Here is a 24,949-nt window from a genome sequence, read left to right on the forward strand (position 1 = left end):
ATCAGCAAATTTCGACACCCTACACTCAGTTCCCTCCTCCAGATCATTCCAAAGATGTGCTGATTAGGTTGATTGGCTATGCTAAATTGTCCCTTAGTGTCATGGGGAACACACTAGGCTAAATAAGTGGGGCTATGGGGATAGGCCTGGGTGGGATTGGGGTTGGTGCACCTTCCCCTCTCCCATATCCTTCACCTCAAGTGCTGTATCCAACAGCTTCTTGAAAACACTCAATGTTTTTGCCTCAAGTACTCTGTGGTAGTTGAATTCCATAGGCTGACAACAATCGGTAGGAGAAATTTCTCCTATTTCTGTCCTAAAATCTGACCTTCCCACTCACTCTTGCCCCTCGTTGGCCAAAAATCAGGAATGTGGGAAGAAACCGGGTGTCAAAGAGCAGCCACCTTTAAATAACAGAAGGCCTGCATCCTCTCAGTTATCATGATGACACAGGCCACATGAAAGTTACAGGCAGGCTGTGGGTACATGAAAGGACTTTAAAAAATCTCATGGGGTGATTGTAACTGCATCCCCAGTGGTGCAGGTTCCTCCATAGTAAGATCCCCATTACATCCCCCTAGATGGCACAACAGTGAGTGGAAGATGAAATGAGGGATTGAAGGATGGTTAGTGTGCAGCCAGTACAGGCAACCCCTTTGCACAGAGGCATTTCTTGAGGGTTGATTAGGGCAGTACAATGCAAGCACTGTTGCCTCACAGCGCCAGGGATCGGTGTTCGATTCCCAGTTTAGACCGCTGTGTGGAGTTTGCACATTCTCCCTGTGTCTGTGTGGGTTTTCTCTGGATGCACCGGTTTCCTCCCACAGTCCAAAAATGTGCAGGTTAGGTCAACTGGCAATGCTAAACTGCCACCTAGTGTCAGGGGACTAACAGAGTAAAGACATGCATTTACAGAGATAGGGGCTGGTGGGATTTTGGTTGGTGTAGACTTCATGGGACAAATGGTCTCCTTCTGCACTGTATGGTTCTATGAATCAGAAATCCAGGAGTTACACTTCAATTTTATAATTCAGTGAGGTTATACCACATACATAAAGCTGCATCTCCACTACCAGTCTAGGATGCAGAGAATTGAGCATTTAGTAGTAACTAAAACATAACATAAGAACATAAGAAATAGGAGCAGGAGTAGGCCATCTAGCCCTTCGAGCCTGCCCCGCCATTCAATAAGATCATGGCTGATCTGAAGTGGATCAGTTCCACTTTCCCGCTTTCTCCCCATAACCCTTAATTCCCTTGTCTGTCAAAAACCTATCTACCCGTGACTTAAATATATTTAGCGAGGTAGCCTCCACAACTTCAACGGGCAGAGAATTCCAGAGATTCACTACCCTTTGAGTGAAGAAGTTCCTCCTCAACTCCATTCTAAACTGTTCCCCCCTTATCTTGAGGCTGTGCCCTCTAGTCCTGCTATCCTTTTGAAGCGGAAGAATCTCTCTACCTCTACTCTATGCATCCCTTTCATTATCTTATACGTCTCTATAAGATCCCCCCTCATCCTTCTAAACTCCAACGAGTACAGACCCAGTCTATTTAGTCTCTCTTCATAGTCCAACCCCCTCAACTCCAGTATCAGCCTATTGAACCTCCTCTGCACTCCCTCCAAGGCCAATATATCCTTGCACAAGTGCAGCGACCAAAACTGCACACAGTACTCCAGCTGCGGCCTCACCAGTGCCCTGTACAGTTGCAGCAAGACCTCCCTGCTTTTATAGTCTATCCCCCTCGCTATAAAGGCCAGCATACCATTCGCCTTCTTGATCACCTGCTGCACCTGCAGATTGGGTTTTTGTGACTCATGCACAAGGACCCCCAGGTCCCTCTGCGCCGTAGCATGCTGCAGCTTTTCGCCCTTTAAATAGTAATCCCTCCTACTATTATTTCTGCCAAAGTGGATAACCTCACACTTGCTAACACTGTACTCCATCTGCCAGGCCCTCGCCCACTTGCTCAGCCTATCCAGATCCCTCTGCAGACTTTCCACACCCTCCACACAATTTGCTTTTCCACTCATCTTTGTGTCATCGGCTAATTTCGTCACCCTACACTCAGCCCCCTCCTCCAGATCATCTATATAAATGGTAATAGCTGAGGCCCCAGCACCGATCCCTGCAGCACTCCACTAGTCACCAACCGCTAATCAGAATAGCACTCATTGATACCAACTCTCTGCCTCCTATTAGGCAACCAATCCTCTATCCACGCTAACACCTTATCCCCAGCTCCATGCACCCTAACCTTCTGAAGCAACCTTTTGTGAGGCACCTTATCAAACGCCTTTTGAAAATCAAGAAACACCACATCCACCGGTTCCCCTCTGTGTACCGCACAAGTCACATCCTCATAGAAATCCAATAAATTCGTTAAACACGACTTCCCCTGAAAGAATCATAAGGGAGTTGAGATTATTTTAAAAGTAAACACAGCTATGATGGTCAGGATTGCACTGTGAGAGTGGAAGCAGATTCAGTAGCTATCAACAGGAAATTGGATAGATTACTTGGAGGGGAAAAAGACCAGAGACACTAGAAGTGGGATTAAGTGGATAAATCTTTCAAAGAGCTGGCACAGGCATGGTGAGTTGCTCCTGTGCTGTACAATTCTAGAAATCTGGTCTGATACACGCGTGTTGTGTCCGGCTCAATATCACGAGTAGGATATTTATCAGAGTCCATAGGGGGCATAAAGGCTTTCACTTAAGTTACACGATGGTTACCAGAAACTAAGTTTCTGAAAAGGGTGAACATATTTTAAAAAAATACAACATTTCAGTAAGACCTGCACAAACTTAGCTTCTCCCCATGTCAAAATCTTGAAACTTCATGCAACAAATCATATGTCACAGCCATCTTATGTGAACAAGATTTCACCTAAACAGCAATAGCACATGACAGTAACAATTCCATTCCTGCCTCAGCTCAGCTACTGTTGTTAACTTCATTTCCAACTTTGCTACACTCCTGACCAGCCACCCTCTCTGTCCCCTCTAGCAACTGGAATCTGCTGCTCATATTCTGGGTCTGACCAATGTCCAATTCATTCATCATCCCAGTGTTCACAGTGCCTCATCCCGGCAGCAACTCCATTTTAAAGTTCTCTTTGCTTTGTGTTTATCTCCATTACCTCAACCCCTCTATCTCTAAATTCCTCCAGCTTTACAAACTTCCAAGATCTCGCTTCTCTTCCAATTCTGGTCTTTTGCACATTCCCAATTTTGCTCCACCATTGGTAGCCATGGCTTTTGCCAAAACTCCTTTTTTGATCGCCCCTCTTTGAAGGGGCTCCTCAAAACCTACTTCTTTGACCAAGCTTCTGGTCACCTGTGGTCAGAAATTGATGGTTCAGCCTTAGATTTTTCTTAAAAGTCACTCCCAATATACACCAGAAAAGGATCTCACCTCGACTTAGATCACATTGAGGTAGAAATGTATTGTCAATCCACGTTATGTGCTAAATTCTGATTCATGGTCTGCATCTCCTGGTGGAGAGATGTCAATTACTGTCAACTAGATTCAGAGAGATGCTCTGCAGAAATAGGCCATTAGCCCTTAGAATCACATCATAGAATCCCTAAAGTGCAGAAGGAGGCCATTTGGTCCATTGAGTCTGCACCAACCACAGCCCCACCCAGGCCCTATTTCCTTAACCCCACGTATTTACCTTCCCAGTCCCCCTGACACTAAGGGGCAATTTAATGCCCCTGACACTGAGGGCTAATCTGCACATCTTTGGACTGTGGGAGTTAACTGGAGCACATGGAGGAAACCCATGCAGACATGGGGAGAACAAACTCCACAGAGTCACCCAAGGCCAGAATTGAATCCAGATCCTTGGAGTTGAAAGGCAGCAGTGCTAATCACTGTGTCACCCCTTAGTGCTGGCTCTTTGAGAGCGTTGTCTAATTAGTTCCACTCTCCTCTTTGCAGAGATCGTCTTGCAAAATTTACTCCTTCAATTATTTGTCCAATTTAATTTCAAAACTTATTACTGAATCTAATCCCTTTTAGGCAGTGAATTCCAGATCATAACTCATTACGTAAAATATTATTTCTTCAGGCTGCCTCTGGCTCTGTTTGAAAGATAATTGGCAAATTTAACACACAGATTTTGAGGTTACAAAATTTTATTTAGGTTCAGAAAAATGTTTTCTTAAACAGAATAAATATGAAAAGTCTAGACACAGGCAATCAATGGCACGGAATGATAAATGGATCTTAACCAGTGTCCACCTCAGTCTCCCATCACCAAGATTCAATTACGTTGATGGGAAAAAGCCAGCAGAACAGTCAGATCTAAAACATTACACTCATGTTCAATCAATACAAAAGCTTTGTTCTCTCCCCCAGAAACAATCCCAGAAGACACCGACATACACAGAGAATGACCTTGCTAGTGCGAATTGAATGTCCATATTCAAATATCATTTTGATGTCTTATTACAGTAGGGCTCAATATGGACACAGACTTAAAATCCTTGAACTTGATGTGTGCTAAAAAAGTGGTTACTGCAACTCACACTCCCCCCAGTGCTTGGTCAGTCAGCAGCAATGCACAACAACACTCAACTTATTCAGGTGCAATTCCCCGAGACATGATCTCAAGCGATGTCTCTTTCAGACATACGCACTTAAAGAAGTGACATGCCCCGGTGGAAACTAGTCTCTAGGCTCCTGGCATTCCCGGCAATTAATCATATCAGCAGAGTAATTTTCAACTTGGATAGTGATGGAGTGGAAGTCAAACTTCCTCTGGAGCCTCTGGTTAGCTTCAGCCAATATAACCTGGGCATTCGCGTCGTCATCTGCAAGAAACACAGCCAAAATAAATTGAAAAGGCAAATGGAATCTTGGGTCTTTATCGCAAGCAGATATTAGAATATAAAGGTTTGCAAATTACCGTATAGTTACATAAAGCTCTGGTTTGAACACACAAATAGTTCAGGACATTGGACCTCAGGATGGGTGGACGGATATATTGACCAAGGAAAATTGTGCAAATTCACCAGAATACCAGGGCTAAATGGGTTAATTTCAGGGATATATTACACTGATCAGGTTTGAATTGCCTTCAGTATAGAATATTAAAGGTTGATTAAGGTATTTCTTAAAGTTTATTTATTAGTCAAAAGTGAGGCTTACGTTAACAATGAAGTTACTGTGAAAATTCACCTGGTCTCCATGTTCTGGTGCACCTAACCAGCACATCTTACAGACACTGGGAGGAAACCCATGCAGGGGCAATGTGCAAACTCCATACAGACAGTGACCAAACCCGGGAATTGAACCCAGGTCCCCTGGCGCTGTGAGGCAGCAGTGCTAACCAAAATGAATAAAATGGTACTGATGGTTTCCTCTCCATCTACCCCATTTCCTCTGGTAAGGGAGCCCAAAACAAAGGGTCAAGGGTGATAGTAAGCATATCTAAATGCAGAGAGTAATGAAAATCTGAAATTCTCAACCCAAACAAACCAGGCTAAGGATTAAATGAATGTTTCAAACGGATATTTTGTTAGTCCAGGGTATTAAACAATCCAACGGAACCACGGCAGATAGAATTAAAATACAGAACGACCGTGAACTAATTGAATGGCAGAACTGGTCAGAAAGACTGGAACGCATCCTCCTTTATCTATATTCCCGTATCGCAACTTGATCATAATGGGAACAAATAAACGTGTAAACTAACTCAGCACTGGGGGGCTCAATTGCCTTGGTTATTTGGGACCACCCAAATAACACCTTATAAAACGCAAATTTGTTTCAGATAGTTTTGATCCAGTTTTAAATTACATTAATTATCAATAGCCTCTCACACTGGAATAAGACCAAATGTTGGGCACACAAACTTCTTGAAGTTAGTAGCTTTGGACATATTCCTAAAGGTTTGATCATATTTTTAAAAAGTGATCAAAGAATTCATTCATTATAAAACTAACAGACTTGGGGAAATGGTTGTTTGACCAACAGTCAGGAATCATCCAACCAGCTAATGAAGAATCTGCTCACTTTCTAACAGATCGTGAGGCACCACGAGGATGATGAAAGGCAAGAGCGAGGGGGTGCAGTGATTGGGGCAGCATGGCGGCACAGTGGTTAGCACAGTGCCAGAGACCTCGGCTTGATTCCTGGCTTGAGTTGCTGTCTGTGTGGAATTTGCACATTCTCCCCATATCTGCATGGGTTTCCTCTGGGTGTTCCAGTTTCCCCCCCACAGTCTGAAAGATGTGCCGGTTAGGCACATCAACCCAAAACAGGCGCTGGAATGTGGCAACTAGGGGAATTTTACAATAACTTCATTGTAAGCCTTGTGACTAATAAACAAACTTTAATTTTACTTTACTGAAGATTGGAGACAATACAATCAAACTTTCAGAAATATAACCAGAGCCACTAACTTTAGCCAGAGGTTTTAGTGTGCCCAGCCATCTGGCCTTAAACCAATGTAATTTAAAACTGGATCAAAACTAACTGAAAGAAGCTTGCATTTATATAGCACCTTTGAATCCCTACAGTGCAGGAGGTGGCCACTTGGCCCATCGAGCCAATGTTGTTGTTGTTCTCCAACAACAATCCCATTCAGACCCTATCTCTGTAATCTCATGTATTTACCCTCTTAATCCCCCTGACAAAGTGACAATTTAACATGATCAATCAATTTAACCCACACATCTTTGAATGAGAGAGGAAACCAGAACACCCAGAGGAAACCCATGGAGATTACATGGAGAATACATGTAAATTCCACACAGTCACCCAAAGATGGAATTGAACCTGGGACTTGAGGCAGCAGCGCTAACCATTGTGCACAACTTCAGCACCTCCCAAAAGTGCTTTATGCCAACTGAAGTGTAGTCAATTTTATGCAAGCAAATGTGAGGCAGCGGCATAGTGGTATTGTCTCAGGATTAGCAATCCAGAGGCCAGAGATACCAATGCTCTGGGGACCCAGATTCAAATCTCATCACAGTAAATGGTAGAATTTGAATTCAATAAAAGCTAGAATTTAAAAAAAAACTATGAAACCATTGTCAATGGTCGTAGAAAAATATCTGGTTGTCCTAATTACCATCCTTACATGCGACTGAAAACCCACAGCAATATGGTTGACACTTAAATGCCCTCAAATGGCCTAGCAAGCCATTCAGTTCAAGGGCAATTAGGGATGGGCAGTAAACGTTGGCCCAACCAGCAACACAAACATCCCATTAGTGAAGAAATTAGTTTTAAATGTTTAATTTAAACAGAATAGTCAGGTTTGGGAATTTTCTCTAATTACTGCCACACTGGAAGAAGCTACATGAGGTGTTTAGGTAAAGTTTCAAAATTAGGTCAATAGAATGGCTGAAATTCCCACCCTGAAATATTTTCTAATATGAATTGAACAGACACTTGTTGGTGAGAGTACAGCATCATCCCCTATAAGTTTAAGCAAAAAGAAAAACAAGAAGCATTTATATAGAATCTCACAAACTCAGGATGTCCCAGGACATTTTACAGTTAAAAAAGTACATTTTTGAGATGCAGTTACTGTTGCAATGCAGGAAATGGAGCAACTAGTTTGTATACAGCAAGGTCTGACAACAGCACTTCTGATAATGACTAGATAATCTGTTTTAGTGATGTTGCTGGAGGGATAAATATTGGCCAGGGCACCAAAGACTGCCCTTCTCTTCTAATAGCCTTGACATCTTTTACATTCACCCAAGAGTGATGAGTCTCCACTTCAACCTTCCAGCCAATAGATGGTAACCTTGACAGTGCAACACTCTCTTAGTTCCACACTGACACCGTCAACTTGAAATGTGTTCAGACTCCTGGAGTTGAACTCTAAACCATCTCACTTTGGAGAAGAATGAAATACCACCAACTCATGGCTGATAGTTTCACAACACAGCTGAATAAACTTATAGCAATTGGTGCCAACAAGAAAACCACACTTGTACTTACTGATGGCGATGTGAACAGAAAGCACTGGCTGGTTGATAGTCAGTGCCCACATGTGGAGGCTGTGCATTGCCTTCACCCCATCAATTAACAGGAGAGTCTCTTTAACCTGATTAAAATCCATACCTCTTGGAGTTCCTAGATCAAAATACAGAGCGCAGTTTCAATGGGAATAATACATGCAGGTGAATATACCCTGATCCCATGTCCTGATTCTTGTGCCTTGTTTCCCCTAATCACAAATGAAAGTGCCCACATCCCTTGCTTTCTTGTAACTGTCTTGGTTCCTTCCCTTGTATCAAACACTTCTCCTCAGCGTACTTTAACTCCACGTACAACCCAACTTCTGCCAAGACACAAACTCCACTCTCTTACCTGAAGATGCTCTCCCACATTTATAAGCAGAATACGAAAAGAAAAAGCATCCTCCCAACAGGGGATCCTTCATCTTTCACCTGTCCCCTGCCCCTCTTATAACTTCAGAATGATCCAATGCTTCTTCTAACTACACTTTGCTGTGAACAACCAACTTGTTTCACTGTGTGGTGCCATTAAGATGGACAGGCAGTTGAACATGTGCATCTTAAAGCAAATGTTCTTTTGTGAGAAGCTTATTTGCTCTCTGTGCTGTATATTCCTGATTACTGCACAGCCACATAGCTACTCAGCTTAGACAGAATATTACTATGTTTCCCTCCACTGTTATAAATACCCTAGGCTAATTGCTCTTCACATTGAAATCCAAGACATACTACATTATCTCCAACTCATCACTGAATCCCCCACTACCAACATCCTGGGGGTTATCATTGATCAGGAACTGGACTAGCCATGTAAATTCTGTGGCTACAAGAGTAAGTCACAGGCTAGGAATTCTGTGGAGAGCAGCTCACCACCTGACTCCACCAAGTCTGTCCACCTTCAGGAGTGTGAAGGAATACACTCCACTTGTCTGGAGTCCACCTCCAACAACACTCAAAACTTGACATAATAAAGAACTAAGCAACCCACCTGATATGACACACCATCAATGTCCACCACGAGTAGCAGCACTGCGTACCATCTACAAGATGCACTGCAGCAAGCTCACCTAGACAGCATCTTGCAAACCCTGAACCTCTACCAACTATGATGGATAGGAACACTACCACCTGCAAGTTCCCCTCCAAGTCACACACCATCCTGACTTGGAATTATAATCATTCACTATCGCTGGGTCAAAATCCTGAAACTCCCTTCTCAACAGCATTGCGGGTGTTCCTGCAAGGCACAACTGGAGTGGGACAAGGTGGAGGCTCCCCACCAGCAATTTGGGATGGGCATTGAACACTCGCCTAGCCAGTGACACCCACATCCGATGAACAAATAAATACATTAAAAACCTCTGAAGCCACTTATCAATAATCACACCTTTCCCAATCCATAGGCTTTAAAAAGCCAATCCCCAACTCTTTTCACTCTCTGATATCCTTTTTAACCTGTTAATCAGAAATTTTAAATGTTCAATCTGTGGACTTACCTTCCATTAAAATGCAGAGAACGTCCCTCAAAATGGATAAGGTGGTCCCCAGAACCAGCACAGAGAAGAGGAAGGTACAGATTGGATCCACAATTTTATATTCAGGCTGAACAAAATTAAAGGACAATTATTCAATTGCTGTGCACAAGCATTCAAATCTTCCGATACATCAGGAGATTAAAAATAAACAGTCAACTGTATGTTCACAAGCCTCTGATCTCTTGGCTTCTGTGCCAAATAGGTCCTGGTCAGTCCAGTCAGAGTGCTGGACTGGTCATTCAAGTATGATTTAAAAAAACTAAGGATGAGATTCTCTGGCCTCCCCTCAGTGGTGCCGTTCACTGGAAGATCCCACTACAGTCAATGCAAGGAATTCCCATTGAAGTCACTCTATATTGTCAGGAAGCCCGCAGCAAGGGGTGTGCTGCCAGTGGGACCACGGTGTACAGCTAGAGAATTCCGGCCTAAGTATTTTAAAGAGGAAATTCTGTGTTTAGTGCAGTACATCCCAAATTCTTTTACCACACAATTGGCAGCCGTGCCTCCAGCTGTCTAAATGCTAAGCTCAGGAGTTCCCTTGCGATATGATTTACTTCTTTGACCAAGCTTTTGATCATTTCCTCTAATATGATTATGATACTCACTCCTAAAGCACCTTGGACATTTCAGTAGGACTCTCCCCACCGCCAGACAGTGGATGCTAACTCTCCAGCCATTATCCTGGAGTATCCATGAATTAAAAAGTTTCCCTAACACTGTTAGGAGCAATCTGGGAGAAAAGCATAGGGGCATAAAATATCTTTTTTTATGCTTTCATTTATTTGTTCTATAGTGTTGAAGATTCGTTTCTAAAGCAAAAAGACAGAGCTTATGTTACAAAACTTCCAGGAGTTTATCCAACTAGGGTCAGTAACCCAACTCCAAACCCTTTGCAAAGTTACCAATACCCCCTTTAAAAGGCAAGTCACTCAAGTGTTGCCCCATACCTTAAAATAGATGACGTAAGCAGCAATCAGGACACTGACGCTTTGCAACAGGTCTCCCACGACATGGATGAAGGCAGCTCGTACACTGGGATTCACGTTGCCACTAGACTGTGATCCATGACTGTTCGACTCGGAGTCATGTACTCTGACCTCTCCTGCACTGCTGTGGCTGTGGTTGTGACCAGACTGATGGAGGATGATGCCCATTCTACGGGTGGATAATATTAACATTGAGTGTATAGCAAAGTCAATATTTTATTACTGCGCTTTCAATATGCGCAGTAATAAATTCAGACAAAAGGATTGGTTGAGGGCCCAAGTCTTCATATTTACACAGATGGGGAAAGATTGGGGGTGAGGTGTCAGCAGGAAAAGTGGCGTGCTGAGTTTTCCCACCGTATTTTTAATTGAGCGGACAAAGCTCCAATTAAGTAACAAAGCACTACTTACACACAACACAAGAGGATACTCACACAATATTGACAGCGACAGCACAGCCTGAGGTGATCAGCATAGCGCCACCCTCAATTTCATACTGTCCAGAAATGAGTCGCTCCACCGCCAAATACACAAGCACACCTGTCACCACCCAGATGGACAGCACAGAGATCAGAGCTCCTAGAATCTCTTCAGGACGGAGGACAGAAGAAAGTGTTCATTTGTATAAAATAATTGGGAATGATAAGAACAAACATCTATAAATAAGTATCATTAGATAACTATCTCCCTGCCCCAATTACAATGTGAGCGATTACAAACATCTCTGATTTGACCAAATCTATGCAGTAACTTGACTGAATTTAGTGTACCAGCATGCCTTTATAAACTGAGGGCCATGTTTCTAAGATAACTTCTGTTAAGATGGGATTGTTATGGTTTCGAGGGTTTTTTTTCCCCTCTTGTAAAAATATACTTTATTCATAAAATCTATGAAAGAAACATTACAAAACCTTTCAAATTGTTATAACAGTAAAGTGCAATAATATTCACAGTTTCTTCAGAGATCAAGATGCTCTCTGAGGTGCTTCAGATTAGTAATGAGAACATTTCATTCTTTTCAATATTTTCATTAGAGAATACAAATTGGTTCAAACTACATGCAAATCAGTCATACAGTGCTTAAATACAGTTACATACATACAGTTAGGATTGAGCACAGTCTGGGGGGTTTACTTGGTTATCAGCCCCTTGGTGTACATTTGCTGAAATACCTCCCATTCAAAGTTGTTTTTTAATGTTTTACTCCATTCTTAAAAGTTATAAAGCCAATGCTCAGTGAATTAGGGAAGGCTGAATCCAACTCCTTGCTTTCTCCAAAAACCAAATTCAAATTGAATCCAATTCCTGGTCCCCACAAGAGAGAGACAAACTGATAAGACAAGATATTGCATCCCATTTTGAGCTTGATCTTAGCCAACCCCTTTCAAAGTATTATTCTTAATTGTAACAGTTTCTTCAATGATCTAGATTTGAGCTGACTGAGCAACTGCCATTGTCTGTGGCAAGCTCAGAGTCAAGCCGATTGGAACTGGACAATGATATCAGACTAGAAAACCACAAGCTACAGTAGAAACGTTTGCATCTCATATAAGGGAGTCATCTCAGAAATTCTGCGAGACAAACCTTCAAGTCGTTGCAAAATGAAGAACTTCAGCAACCGCTGCAGAAATGATGTCAAGGCCCATTAGCTGTAGATAAAGAGTTGAGATACTAAAGGAGGAATTTCATTAACAAGCTCCGTGACATGTATGGATAAAAAGGTTGGCCAATGTAGAAGAACAACAGCCCACAGACACTTATGGCTGGTGCAGTGAATCAGGCAACATGATCACAACAAGAACCTCCTACTGACAAATGGATCACTTGCTGGTGTTTATTTGTAATCATTGTTGATGTAATTAATGAAACAATTACCAAAAACTTTTGTCCCAGTTTATCTGTTCCAACAAGGAGCTGAACTCAAGACCATTTGATGGAAGTAAAGATAGCTATGTCTTAAAAGTGAAGGAGAGAGGGTAACAAGAAAGAACTAAGATTATGAAAAGGTTTAATCAAGACATCACCACTTTTGGAAAGAGTGAAAACTGAAATAAAAGATAACGATCAATAAATCCAGTTAAGAATCTTACCCAAAGACTGATTGAGATAGAACTCATTAACACAGGACAATTGAGGGGAGTAGCACAGATTCATTAAGAGGGAGATTATGCCAAGAGAGATATGAGTAGGTCCATGTGGAGCATTTACATGGACCAATTGGCTTATTTTTATGCTGCAAGTTTTCTATCTCCCCTAGAGTTCATTCCTTAGCTAAGTGGCTAGAGACTAAACTTTTGAACAGAGGAGGCGACCATTCAAACCCCTGTGTCAGTTCAGCCATTCAATTAGATCAAGTTCAGTCTGCACCTCAAGCGCTTACTTCCCCACATTTGCTCCATACTCCTCGTTATTTCTTATCAAACATCCAAGTTTCCAACTGGAACCAGCAGAGAGCAAAATAAAATCAGACTGTCTTTGCCAGCTCCCAATCCAAACAAGTGAAGCAAGTCACAGGCCAACTGTTGGCACAGCTGGAAACATCTGGTGCATTCATCACCCATGGCATTGATTGGGCTGAAGCCTGAAGCAAATTGTCCTGGAATTAATTCACTTTAGGATGCAACAGCTAGAAACCATCTCTTCAGCACTTCTAAAACTGAGTTGGGAAAACCAGCAATTTGACTAGAGTCCCTAGTCCCACTAAGCAACTACATATTCCAAGACAAAAAAAAAGGGTAAATATCTAACAGCACAGTGGAGCTCCGAACCACCTTGCTACAGGAAGCAAGTCCACAAGGGAACCCACAGTTAGGGCTTTGTGGGATCAGGCCAACAGGAATCCACGGTCTTCCTCATGAGAGGGAAGCAAAAGGGATCAGTGATGACAGATTTGATACTCTAAACTGCTGTCAAAATTACAAACTACAGAAAAGGCACATGCAACTGACAAGACTTATTCGGAGGTAATGAAATCACATTACTGATCCCAGCTAAACAAGTATCTTGTTAAACCTTTAGGAGAAAGATTGGCTTTGACAAACAATGTCAGCCAGAAAAATATAACCAGGTGGGATGTAAAATGGGTTGATAATTCACTGATGCCTGCAATCAATATCAACATCTCAATCTCCATAATCTTACCTATTTAGGATTCACCATTCACTATATCCTTCCTTTACCTATCAAATGGCAATCTCCATTTGCTTTGCAAACTGATTCATTTCATCATTTAATCTCTATTGCCTTTCACCCTATCACAGACATTTTTTTGTTCTTTCGTACTTTCTTCCCTATCACATTTTCTGCACTGACTTAAAACAGGTTACATCTCTAACTTCCAGTTCTGACAAGGAATCATCAACCTGAAACCCTCTTTTCACAGATTTTGCCCAACCTTTTAAACATTTCCTGCATTTACGGCATCCACAATGTTTTCCTTTTGAACTAATGTTAACATGGCCTGACTATCCTAGAGTAATCGCAACCATTTTTGAAAGGAAAAGCACCGATTACAAATCGATTTACTCAGATTATCTCAAACAGAGGAACACATAACCGGTCACATTGTTGAGATGTCTCTCACGAGATCTAAATACAAACACCAGATCTGATCTGATCTCACCTGAGCGATGCCAGCCAAAGTTCATGGTTTTAGTTGCAGGTCGAGAAGAAATCCACAATGAGAATAAGCTGACAAGCATGGTAGCAAAATCGGTCAAGAGATGAGCAGCATCTGTCATGATAGCCAGACTGTGCGCCAAGTAACCCCCTGAAAGAGGAAGATAGACAGTTGGCAAGGCTCAGAATTTGAAGTTTCGATATGCTCATGAATTATTACAAAATTCCTTATATCAAGGATTTCTACATTATCCCCATAGCTCATTTGCTCATCTCTTCTAAAGGTGATATCTCTTTCTGGGTCAGTTCCAGCACCAACTGTCCTTCCAAGTTATCATCCTGTCGTATCAAGGTATTTAGGATTAAGGATTAATGTGGGACTGGGGAAACAGTTCAGCCCACATTATGATGGAGCAAGTCACATGGGAATAGTAGAGTGTAGCAGCAACTCTTTTAGAAGATAATATCTAGTTAGGACTATCCTGTATACAAGTATGGAGGTGTGCGTTATTAATAAGCAGTTACTGCTGACCCATAAAGCCTCTAGACCTCTTCATGAGGGGGACATACAACCTTACAATACTGTGGTAACAATTCCCCAAGAATAAAGGAGTAAAGAAATTGCAGTCTGATCTGAAAGAGATATATCTAACTTGAAGGCCTTGGGATACACAAGTGGAAATCACCCAAAGTACTCCACTACAGGCATGGAAGCTGTGATACATGATTAAAAGCAGAGTCAAAGTAATCGCGGGGTGACTTCAATCTGCATGTGGACTGGTTAAACCAAGTGAACACTAAAGCTGAGGAAGAAGACTTTCCAAAGTGTGATAGGGAAGGATTTCCACAGCAGTATTGAGGAGCCAACTAGAGGACTGGCTATTCTAGATCTAGTATTATGTAATGAAAAAAGGCTAATTAATAATCTAGTTGCAAAAGAAGCTTTAAGGATGAGTTGCCACAATATGATTGAAAGTGAGCAAGTTCAATCTGAAGCTAGGATCTTGCAACTGAATAAAGGAATGAGGACAAATTAGTTGAAGTGGATTGGGAAAATACATTATAGTATAATTGTGCACAAGCAATGGAGAATCCTCAAAAAACTATTGCATAGATTATAGCTCCTATACATTCCTTCAAGATGCAAAACCCAAAAAAAGACAGTCAACCATGGCTGACAAAGCAAGTTAGGGATTGTATAAAATTAAAAGAAAAGGCTTTTAAAGTTGCCAGAAATTAGTAAATCTGAGGGTTGGGAGGTTTTTAAGAATACAGCAGAGGAAGGTCAAGAAAGTGATAAAAGGGAGAACAGAATCAGAATGCAATTGAGCAAAAACCACCACGTTCTGCCAAAAGCTTCTTTAGCTATCTAACAAGGATACATTTAGCTAAGCGAAATGTGGTTCCATTACAGGCAGAGTCAGGAGAATTCATATTAGAGATCCAAATGGCTAGGGAGAAAGCAAAGTTGAAGGACATTAATACAAGATTATATTGGAGAAATGAATGGAACTTAAAGTTGATAAATCCCCAGGACCTGATAATTATGCATCCCAGAGTGTTGAAAGAGATTGCTATAGAGATAGTGGATGCATTGGTGACCATCTTCCAGAATGGTACCTGAAGATTGGAAGGTAGCAAAAGTGGAAAGAAAACAGGGAACTATAGTCCAGGTAACCTATCAGTGGTTGGGAAATTGCTACAATCCAAAGGATGAAATAAATGGTAAATCCATGATTGTCCAGGTGTCCAATGGGAAATCATGTTTGTCAAACTTGGAACTTGTTGAAGATATTACTAACAAAATTGATAAGCAGAATTGATGGATGTAGTGTATTTAGGCTTTTAGAAGGGTCTTCATAAAGTCCCCTACAGGAAGTTGATTAGCAAAATCAAAGCACATAGGAGGCAATGTACTGGCATGGATTAAGAATTGACTAACAGGCAGAATTCAGTACGCAATTCTCACATTGGTAGACTGTGGCTAGTGGTATACTGAAATGACAGGTACTTGGGCCCCAGCTGTTCACAATTTACATCAGTGATTTGGATGCAAGAACCAATGTAATATTTCCAAATTTCCAATGACACAATGCTAGGCAGGAATAAATGTTGTTAGGAAGATTAAAATGGCAACAGGAGGATTTGGACAGTTTTAATGAGCAGGCAAGATGATGGCAGATGGAACGTAATGTGGAAAGGTGTGAAGTAATCCACTTTGGTAGAAGGAACAGATGTACAGAGCATTTCTGAAATGATAAATTAGAAAGTGTGGCTATAGAAAGGGGACTGGATGACCTTATCCGCAAGTCACTAAGGATAAACATATAGGTCCACAAGCTATTAGGAAGGCTAATGGAGTGCTAGTCTTTATTCAAATCCTCTTGTGTTAAAGGAGAAGGGAGATCTTGCTTCAATTGTATAGGAGCTTGGTTAGACAGCACCTGGAATATTGCATACAGTTTTGATCCCTTTTCCTCAGAAAAGAATATTATTGCCATTGTGGGAGTGCAACAAAGGTTCACCAGACTTGTTCCAGGGTAGACAAGACAGTCTTCTGAAGAGGAATTGGACAAACAGATAGAATGCTACAGCGGAGAAGGAGCATTTGGCCCATCGAGCCTGCACTGACAACAATCCCACCTAGGTCCTGTCCCCATGTATTTACCCTGCTAACCCCCCTGACATTAAAGGACAATTTAGCATGGTCAATCCAACTAACCCACACATCTTTGGATTGTGGAAGGAAACTGGAGCACCCAGAGGAAACCCACGCAGACATGGGCAAATGCACAAACTCCCAGCAGACAGCCACCCATGGCCAGAATTGAATCCAGGTCCTTGGCACTGTTGTGGAAGTTAGGTCACAAACAATTGTGAAAATTAAAGTTCCATAATTGTCAAAAAACTGTCAAGTAATGGATTATTAACCAAACGAGGCCTTCAGTAATGCTGTAAGGCCGACGCTTACATACTTGAGATAAGCGACCAAATCTAAAAACCTTGCTCCATAAACGCTGCATTCCAAGACTAGGACACAAGATAAAAATAAAGAACACGTTTCCATGACAATTACCAAATAGCAAGATAAAGGGACATATTATACTCAGGAACGATTGGCAGGAGATAGTTTTCTATTGGACAAAAAAGGGCAAAAGGCTAAGAACAAAGAACAATACAGCACAGGAACAGGCACTTTGGTCCTCTAAGCTCACACTGATCATGTTATCCTATCTAGGCCATCGACTTATATCTCTCTAATCGTTGTTTATTCATATGCCTATCAAGATAAATCTTAAATATGGCTAATGTAACTGCCTCAACCACCTCACTTGACAGAGCATTCGAGGCCCCACCACCCTCTGTGTAAAAAAAAACTTGCCCCGCACATCTCCACTGAATCTTTCTCCCCCTTAGAATTGTCATTTCTGCCCTGGGAAAAAGCTTCCACGCCCTATCTATACCTCTCAATTTTATAAACTTTTATCAGTTCACCCCTTAGCCTCAGTCTTTCCAGGAAGAACAATCCCAGTTTATTTTATCTCTCCTCATAGCTAATACTCGCCATACCAGGCAACATCCTGGTAAACCTTTTCTGTACTCTCTCTAAAGCCTCCATGTCCTCCTGGTAGTGCGATAGTGGTGGATACGTATGCAAATGAAAGATTAGAAAAATTGCTCATTTCTCATTTGCTGTAATTAACTAAAGCCGCTAAATGTTCTGTATGAATCAATAGAACATCCGGCAATACTTTGTTTGCCTCGTGTTCTCACCTGTGCACAAATTATTAAAGCTTGGAAATTGAGTACTCTGGGTTTAAGTGTTGTCTGTACTCAAAGTCTACAACACTGAGGCAGCAGTGCTAATCACTGTGTCACCCACAAACGTGACCTGTATCCTCTAGAGTTTCAAAGAATGAGGGGTGATCTCATTGAAACCTGCAAAATACAGGGTCGATACAGGCAAGACGGTTCCCTTAGTTGGGAAGTCTAGAAGCACAATTTCAAAATAAGAGGAAAGCCACCGGAGATGAGAAAAAAGTCCGTTATACAAAAGATTGTGAATCTATGGAATTCTCTACCTCAGGGCTGTGGAAGTTCAGTCATCGAGTATAATTAAACCAGAGATTGATAGATGTATCAACAATAATGTAGACAGTTATGGAGATAGTGCACGTAAAAGGCATTAAGTGTCCAATCAGCCTTGATCTTATTGAATAGTGGAGCAGGCTCGGTAGGCTGGTGGCTCACTCCTGTTCCTATCCAAGCCCAAAGGACCAAAGCCAGATCATAAAAGGGCGAAAAAACAAAAAGGCTGAAATAAGCTTTTAAATTTGGTGCAATACTCAGGCAGCCCTGGCAGACACAGATTTAACATACACTGTCTGAAGAACATCCCAGATGCAGAGTTGCCATTGAAACACACAGCGGCCACGTGCAAATGAAAAATTAAAGGGAAGTCAGATCAAACAAAATGCTTCAATTCTCCAAGCTCAGGAAGGTAACTAGCTGGCCAAAATGATTTGTTCAAAAGATTTTCTGTAGTATAGTAGTGAGTCTGATAGAAGTCGGCATAAGGATAACATCTGTATATAGTTATGTGTTTGTTGAACCATACAAGCTTCCAGACCTCATGAGACAACTTGCAACACATTCCACAAGGATGAAGCAGTTTAAATAGAATCATCAATCCTACTAGATCCTATAATCTCACCTGATGCCCGTACACAGGTCAGTTGCCTAACCAGAAGTTAGGATCCTGGATAATTCCTATCATCTAACATTGTGGGTGGCACAGTGGCTAGTCCTAGCCTCTCAGCGCACTGTAGGGACCCATCGAGCTTTCATCCACAACAATCCCACCCAGGCCCTATCCCCACGTATTTACCCTGCTAATCCCCTGACAATGAGGGGCAATTTAGCATGGTCAATCCACCTAACCCACACATTTTGGAACGTGGGAGGAAACTGGAGCACCCAGGAAGAAGCCCATGCAAATGCACAAACTCCACAAAGACAATCACCCAAAGCCAGAATTGAACTCGAGTCTCTAGCACTGAGGCAATAGTGCTAATCACTTTTTCGAAACTTACCATGCATAACTTGTCTGCCACATTTCCCACATTATGACACTAGCTATAGTGCTTTGAGACATTCTGAGGTTCGTAAACATACTATAAAAACATGTTATTTCCTTCTTTACCTATCACTTCACCAATTATAAAGACTAAGCAGACAGCAGAAGCTAGATACAGCCTCCAACGGGCGTTCTCTTTATCCACTTCCTTATGATCTGTAGATGATTGGTTAGAATGGCAGTGCCGAGGCTCCAGTTGCTCTAGGGCAGTGTCCATGTGGGTCAGACTGCCATACAACTCAGTTGAAAAGGTTTCATGTTGCTCCAGAGAAATGCTACAAACCAAAAGAGGACAGAATGTAAGATTACATACAAACCGGAATAGATCATTCAACCCTTCGAACCCCTTCTGCCTTTTGCTCCAATTCTTTCCTGCTTTTTCTCCATATTCATAGAATTCCTACAGTGCAGAAGGAGGCCATTTAGCCCAATGAGTCTGCACTGACTCTCTGGCAGAGTACCTTACCCAGGCCTACCACCCCACCTTTTCCCTGTAACTTCAACATACTTACTTCCCAGTCAGTGTTTCTTTCTCTAGTACGGATTCAATTTGCCAATATAGTCCTCTGAGACAATGTTTCCACATTTCCCAGACTCACTCTGCAGAGGGTTCTATCACCCAGTCTCCAAAACCATCTACTTGGTTCAGGCTATAGGCCAGGGTCCTATAATGTGAATAGTATGCCAATTGTCACTTTAGGTCAGAATTTATTGTATTTGGTTAGAGCTTGCACAGTGCCCAGGGGCAATAAAACCCAAAGCAAATGTCTGATTATCTTGTGGGGGCAACCAACCTTGATGATGTCACCCCCAGCTTTCCTGCATTGGGGATGTCCCACAGTCTTAAATCAATTATTGGGGCCTTTTTGTGACCAGCCAATTAGTACATTCTGCCAGTTGATCATCCAAAGATCAACCCCATCCTTACTCCCCATGGTGTTGAGATTCATTCTTCAGATACCAACATTCTTGGACCCCATACTTGTGAGCCTTCGTTCAATAGGTAGCACTCTCACCTCTGAGACGGAAAGTTGTAGGTTCAAATCTCACTTGAGACATGAGCACTAAATCCTGACTAACGCTCCAATGCATTCTTTATTAAACCAAGGCCCAGTCTGGCCTCTTAGATGGAGGGGAAAATATCCCATTGCACTAATCTGAAGCAGAGAAGTTCTTCTTGCTATCCTAAGCATTATTTATCCTTCAATCAAAAAAAACACATGGCTTAATGTGTTTTACAGCCAATAAAGGTACTTTAAGTGTGGTCACCATTGTAATCCATGAACATCGCATTGTTGTTGGTGGGATCTTGCTGTGATATATAAGAAACACGGCACTCAGCAATTACACTTCAAAAGTAATTATCTGGCTGTTCAGCACTTTGGGACATTTGATTGTCACACGAGGCACTAACTAAATGCAAATCTTTCATTCTTTTCCCTCCTATCAGACGCTAGCTTTTGAAAGCAAAATTTGTATCACCCGAGATCTGTTTCCTGATTTATTTTGCTTCATCTCTATTTCCCCAACCCTTTTTGTGAATTTCTTTCCTCCCCCTCCTCCTTAATCTGGTTCAAGTTTCCATATCTGTGCCTCACTCAAGCAACCATTCTTCAGCAGCAAGTCCAGAAAGGAAAATATTTGACTGCAAATCTGCTTTACATTAGAGTCATAGAATCATAGAATTCCTACAGTGCAGATGAAGGCCATTTAGTCCATTTGAGTCTGCACAAATATCTGATCCAGGTCCTTCCCCCCACTCTTTTCCCACAACCTCATACTTTTACCATTTCTTACCTACACATCTTTAGACACTAAAGGGCAATTTAGCACAGCCAATCCATCTAACCTGCACATTTTAAGAGGAAACTGGGGCATCCAGAGGAAACCCACGCAAGCATAGAGAGAATGCGCAAGCTCCACACAGTCAGATAGTCATCCAAGGCCGAGAATCAAACCCGGGGCTGTGGCACTGTAAGGCAGCAGTGGTAACCACTATGCGGTTCGGTTCATCATGTTCACAGCATTCAAGCACTGATCTATCCTAATCTTGTTTTCCAATATTTGGTCGATAATACGTATGCTATTGAATTTCAAGTGTTCACCTAAATGCTTCTTAGGGTTTCCACCTCTACCCTTTCGGCAGTGAGTTCCAGATTCCCAACATCTTTTGGGTAGAAAAGTGTTTCCTCATATCTCCTATAAACCTTCAGCCCCTTTAAATCCATTTTCTTGTCCAACCACCTACTAACAGATATCCACACTATTCCAATAGGGATGGCTGGTGAGCAATCCGGAGTTCAACTGATCAGTGGGGTCCGGGTCCATAGGACTCTTAAATCAGCCTCGCAGGTGGAGGATGTGGTCAAGAAGGCGTATGGTGTGCTAGCCTTCATTAATCGAGGGATTGAGTTTAGGATTCGGGAGGTAATGCTGCAACTTTATAAGACCCTTGTCAGGCCCCACTTGGAGTACTGTGCACAGTTCTGGTTGCCCCACTACAAGAAGGATGTGGAAGCTATTGAGAGGGTGCAGAGAAGATTTACAGGATGTTGCCTGGATTGGGAGGCATGCCTTATGAAGATAGGTTGAGGGAGCTAGGTCTCTTCTCCCTGGAGAGACGATGGTTGAGAGGCAACCTGATGGAGGTTTATAAAACGTTGAGAGGTATAGATAGGGTGGATTCTCAGAGGCTATTTCCCAGGGCTGAAAAGGTCGCTACGAGAGGACACAGGTTTAAGGTGCTGGGGAGCTGGTACAGAGGAGATGTCAGGAGTAAGTTTTTCACTCAGAGGGTGGTGAGTGAGTGGAATCGGCTACTGTCAGTGGTGGTAGAAGTGAACTTGCTGGGGTCTTTTAAGACTCTTCTGGATGAGTACATGGGATTTAATGGGATTGAGAGTTATAGATAGGCCTGGTAGGTATGGATATGATTGGTGCAATTTGTGGGCCAAAGGGCCTGTTTGTGCTGTAGTGTTCTATGTTCAACTCTCTAATCATAGAGTCAGAGGTTTACAGCATGGAAACAAGCCCTTCAGTCCAACTTTGTCCATGCCATCCTTTTTTTCAAGCCATGAAGCTGGTCCCATGTTTGGCCCTTATCCCCCAAATCCCTCCTAGCCAGGTAACTGTCTAAATGCTTTTTCATTGAATGAATCCTAGAATCCCTTCAGTACAGAATTAGGCCATTCGACCTATCAAGTTTTACCGTCTACAATTCCACCCAGGCCCTATTCCCATAACCCCACACATTCATCCTGCTAATCCCCCTGACACGAGGGTCAATTTAGCATGGTCAATCAAATTAACCCACACATCTTTGAAATGTGGGAGGAAACCAAAGCACCTGAAGAAAACCCTCAAAGACGTGGAGAGAACGTGTAGACTCTGTACAGACAGTGGCCCGAGGCCAGAATTGAACCTGCGACCCTGGCACTGAAACAGCAATGGTAACCATTTCGCCACCTTTGTCTTTTGAAGACAAAATTGTAACCACCTTTACTACTACCTCTGGCAGCTAGTTCCAGACACTTACCACCCTCTGTGTGAAAAAATTACCCCTCTGAACCCTTTTGTATCTCTTCCTTCTCACCTTAAACCTATGCCAATCGATTGTATTTGCCCCCACACAGCCCTCAAACTGCTGAGCAGACCAGGAATGAATTGAACAAGCGTCCGATCAGGCACCCAAGCAGTGAAATTTACTGAAAGGGTCAGAAAAGTTTCCGAATTTTAACAGTGAACCTTTCAGTAAATTTCACAAAGGGGTGATGCCGGTGACTAGTTTGAAAAGTAGGGGCCCCGGTTGTTGCAGCTCTGGGAGGGGGAGGGGATTGCCTCAGATACATCCATCTATCAGCACTCACCCGGCGGAGGGACGGCTTCTCAGGAGGAATGAATCCTTAAGCGGTGAGGTCTCGCCCATCTCATCCATTGATTTCCAATTCCTTCGGAGGGAGAAACTTGGGAAGTTGGAGCAAGTTCATTCGGGGTGGTTCCCAAAAAAAAGGAAATCTCTTCCTGGATAAAGGCTGCAGAGTTCCCTAGGGGAGGGAAGGAATGATCAGGAGACCCGAGGACGTGTGATCTGGGTTATTTTATCAGTAGTTTAGGACCGTGTGAAAAAACTGAATTCAGCTCTTTCTCTCTCTCTGTACATCATGTGCAATGGGGAAAAGATGTTCACAAACTATTTTTGAAAGCATTTTAAAACCGAAAATGGGGGGTGAGGCGAGCTGTTTAAAAAACATAATTAGCCTGAAAGTTGGGATTTTGCCAATACTCGTGTTCCAAAAGAAGTTTTCTTTTAAATTAACTAATATGGTGGTGGGTGCGAAATTTAAATTGAAGCTAACACGTTTACTCCCGGCTCCCTGGGATTAAAGTGACGCGAGGAAAGGGTCAGGTACTTAATTCATCAGGGTTGTTTCTTGTGTGGGGCCACCCAGCGAGAAAAATTTTCTCAAAACCTCTCGCATTGCAATGGCAATTTGCATTTAAATAGAGTCTTTAACATAGTGAAATGTCCCGGACCTTTCACAGGGACAGTATTAAACACAGTTTGGCATGCTGCCACATGAAGATATTAAATTGGGACTCTTTTCCCTGCAAGGAAGTTGGGATTGTTAAAGGAAGTTTTGAAAATCGTGATCTGGACAGAGTACATCGGGAGAGGGCGCAAATTAGAAACAACTAGCAAAAATGTACCATAGAAAGCATTCTTTCTGTTTGTATCACAGCTTGGTATGGCTCCTGCTCTGTCCAAGACCACAGGAAACTACAAAAGGCCATGAATGTAGCCCAATCCATCACGCAAACCAACCTACCATCCATTGACTCTATCTACACTTACTACTGCCCCCCTAAAGCAGCCAGCATAATTAAGAACTTCACACACCCCGGACATTCTCTCTTCCACCTTCTTCAATCGGGAAAAAGATACAAAGGTCTGAGGTCATGTCCCAGCCAACTCGAGAACAGCTTCTTTCCTGCTGCTGTCAGACTTTTGAATGGCCTTACCTTGCATTAAGTCGATCATTCTCTACACCCTAGCTATGACTGTAACACTACGTTCTGCATTCTCTTGCTTTCTTCTCTATGAACGGTATGCTTTGTCTGTATAGTGTGTAAGAAAAAATACTTTTCACTGTATGCTAATACGGTGACAATAATAAATCAAATCAAAAAAGCAACAATGGTAATATGAGGGTGGTGCTGTGGCACAGTGGTTAGCACTGCTACCTCACAGCTCCAAGGACTTGGGTTCGATTCCCAGCTTGGGTCACTGTCTGTGTGGAGTTTGCACATTCTCCCCATGTCTGTGTGGGTTTCCTCTGGGTGTTCTGGTTTCCTTCCACAGTCCAAAGATCTGCAGTTAATGGCTGATTGGCTATGTTAAATAACCCTTAGTGTCCCGGGATGTGTATGTTAGAGGGATTGGCAGGGTAAATATGTGGGGTTTCAGAGATAGTCACCGTTACTGAGACTAGCTTTATATTCAGTTGCATCAATTGAATTTAAATTTCATCAGCCGGGGTTCAATTTAAACCCCTGTCCCCCAAAGCATCAGCCTTGGTTTATCAGATTAACAATTTTTTTGGCCAACCAAATAAATTAAATTAACGAGGGGTCAAATTAAAAGAGGCAGCTCCCAAAAGGAGGGGAACCATCCAAAACAAAAGACAAA

The 24,949-nt window shown here is 42.4% G+C and overlaps 1 protein-coding gene across 1 annotated transcript; it reads right to left on the bottom strand.

Moving 5' to 3' along the window:
- Nucleotides 1-4,205: 4,205 nt before the first annotated feature.
- On the bottom strand, nucleotides 4,206-23,197 carry LOC145357771 (proton-coupled zinc antiporter SLC30A2-like). Its single transcript, XM_080211244.1, has 8 exons — nucleotides 23,130-23,197; nucleotides 19,330-19,538; nucleotides 14,131-14,277; nucleotides 10,943-11,096; nucleotides 10,470-10,677; nucleotides 9,484-9,589; nucleotides 7,968-8,102; nucleotides 4,206-4,822 (listed from the first exon to the last, which is right to left on the bottom strand). Exons 1-8 carry the CDS (start codon nucleotides 23,195-23,197, stop codon nucleotides 4,677-4,679), a joined length of 1,173 nt encoding a protein of 390 aa, XP_080067370.1. The 3' UTR covers nucleotides 4,206-4,676.
- Between the last annotated feature and the right edge of the window lie 1,752 nt (nucleotides 23,198-24,949).

The sequence above is a fragment of the Carcharhinus amblyrhynchos genome, chromosome 24, assembly GCF_965287045.1.
Source record: "Carcharhinus amblyrhynchos chromosome 24, sCarAmb.v2.hapA, whole genome shotgun sequence".
In the NCBI taxonomy this organism is placed as follows: domain Eukaryota; kingdom Metazoa; phylum Chordata; class Chondrichthyes; order Carcharhiniformes; family Carcharhinidae; genus Carcharhinus; species Carcharhinus amblyrhynchos.

Coding starts and splice junctions, on each gene's coding strand:
- LOC145357771 (XM_080211244.1), bottom strand. CDS start 23,197: ATGGATGAGATGGGCGAGACCTCACCGCTTAAGGATTCATTCCTCCTG. Junction 14,278..19,329: donor TATAATTGGTGAAGTGATAG/GTAAAGAAGGAA, acceptor TTCCTCTTTCAG/GGGGTTACTTGGCGCACAGT. Junction 9,590..10,469: donor CTTACGTCATCTATTTTAAG/GTATGGGGCAAC, acceptor AATTTTGTTCAG/CCTGAATATAAAATTGTGGA.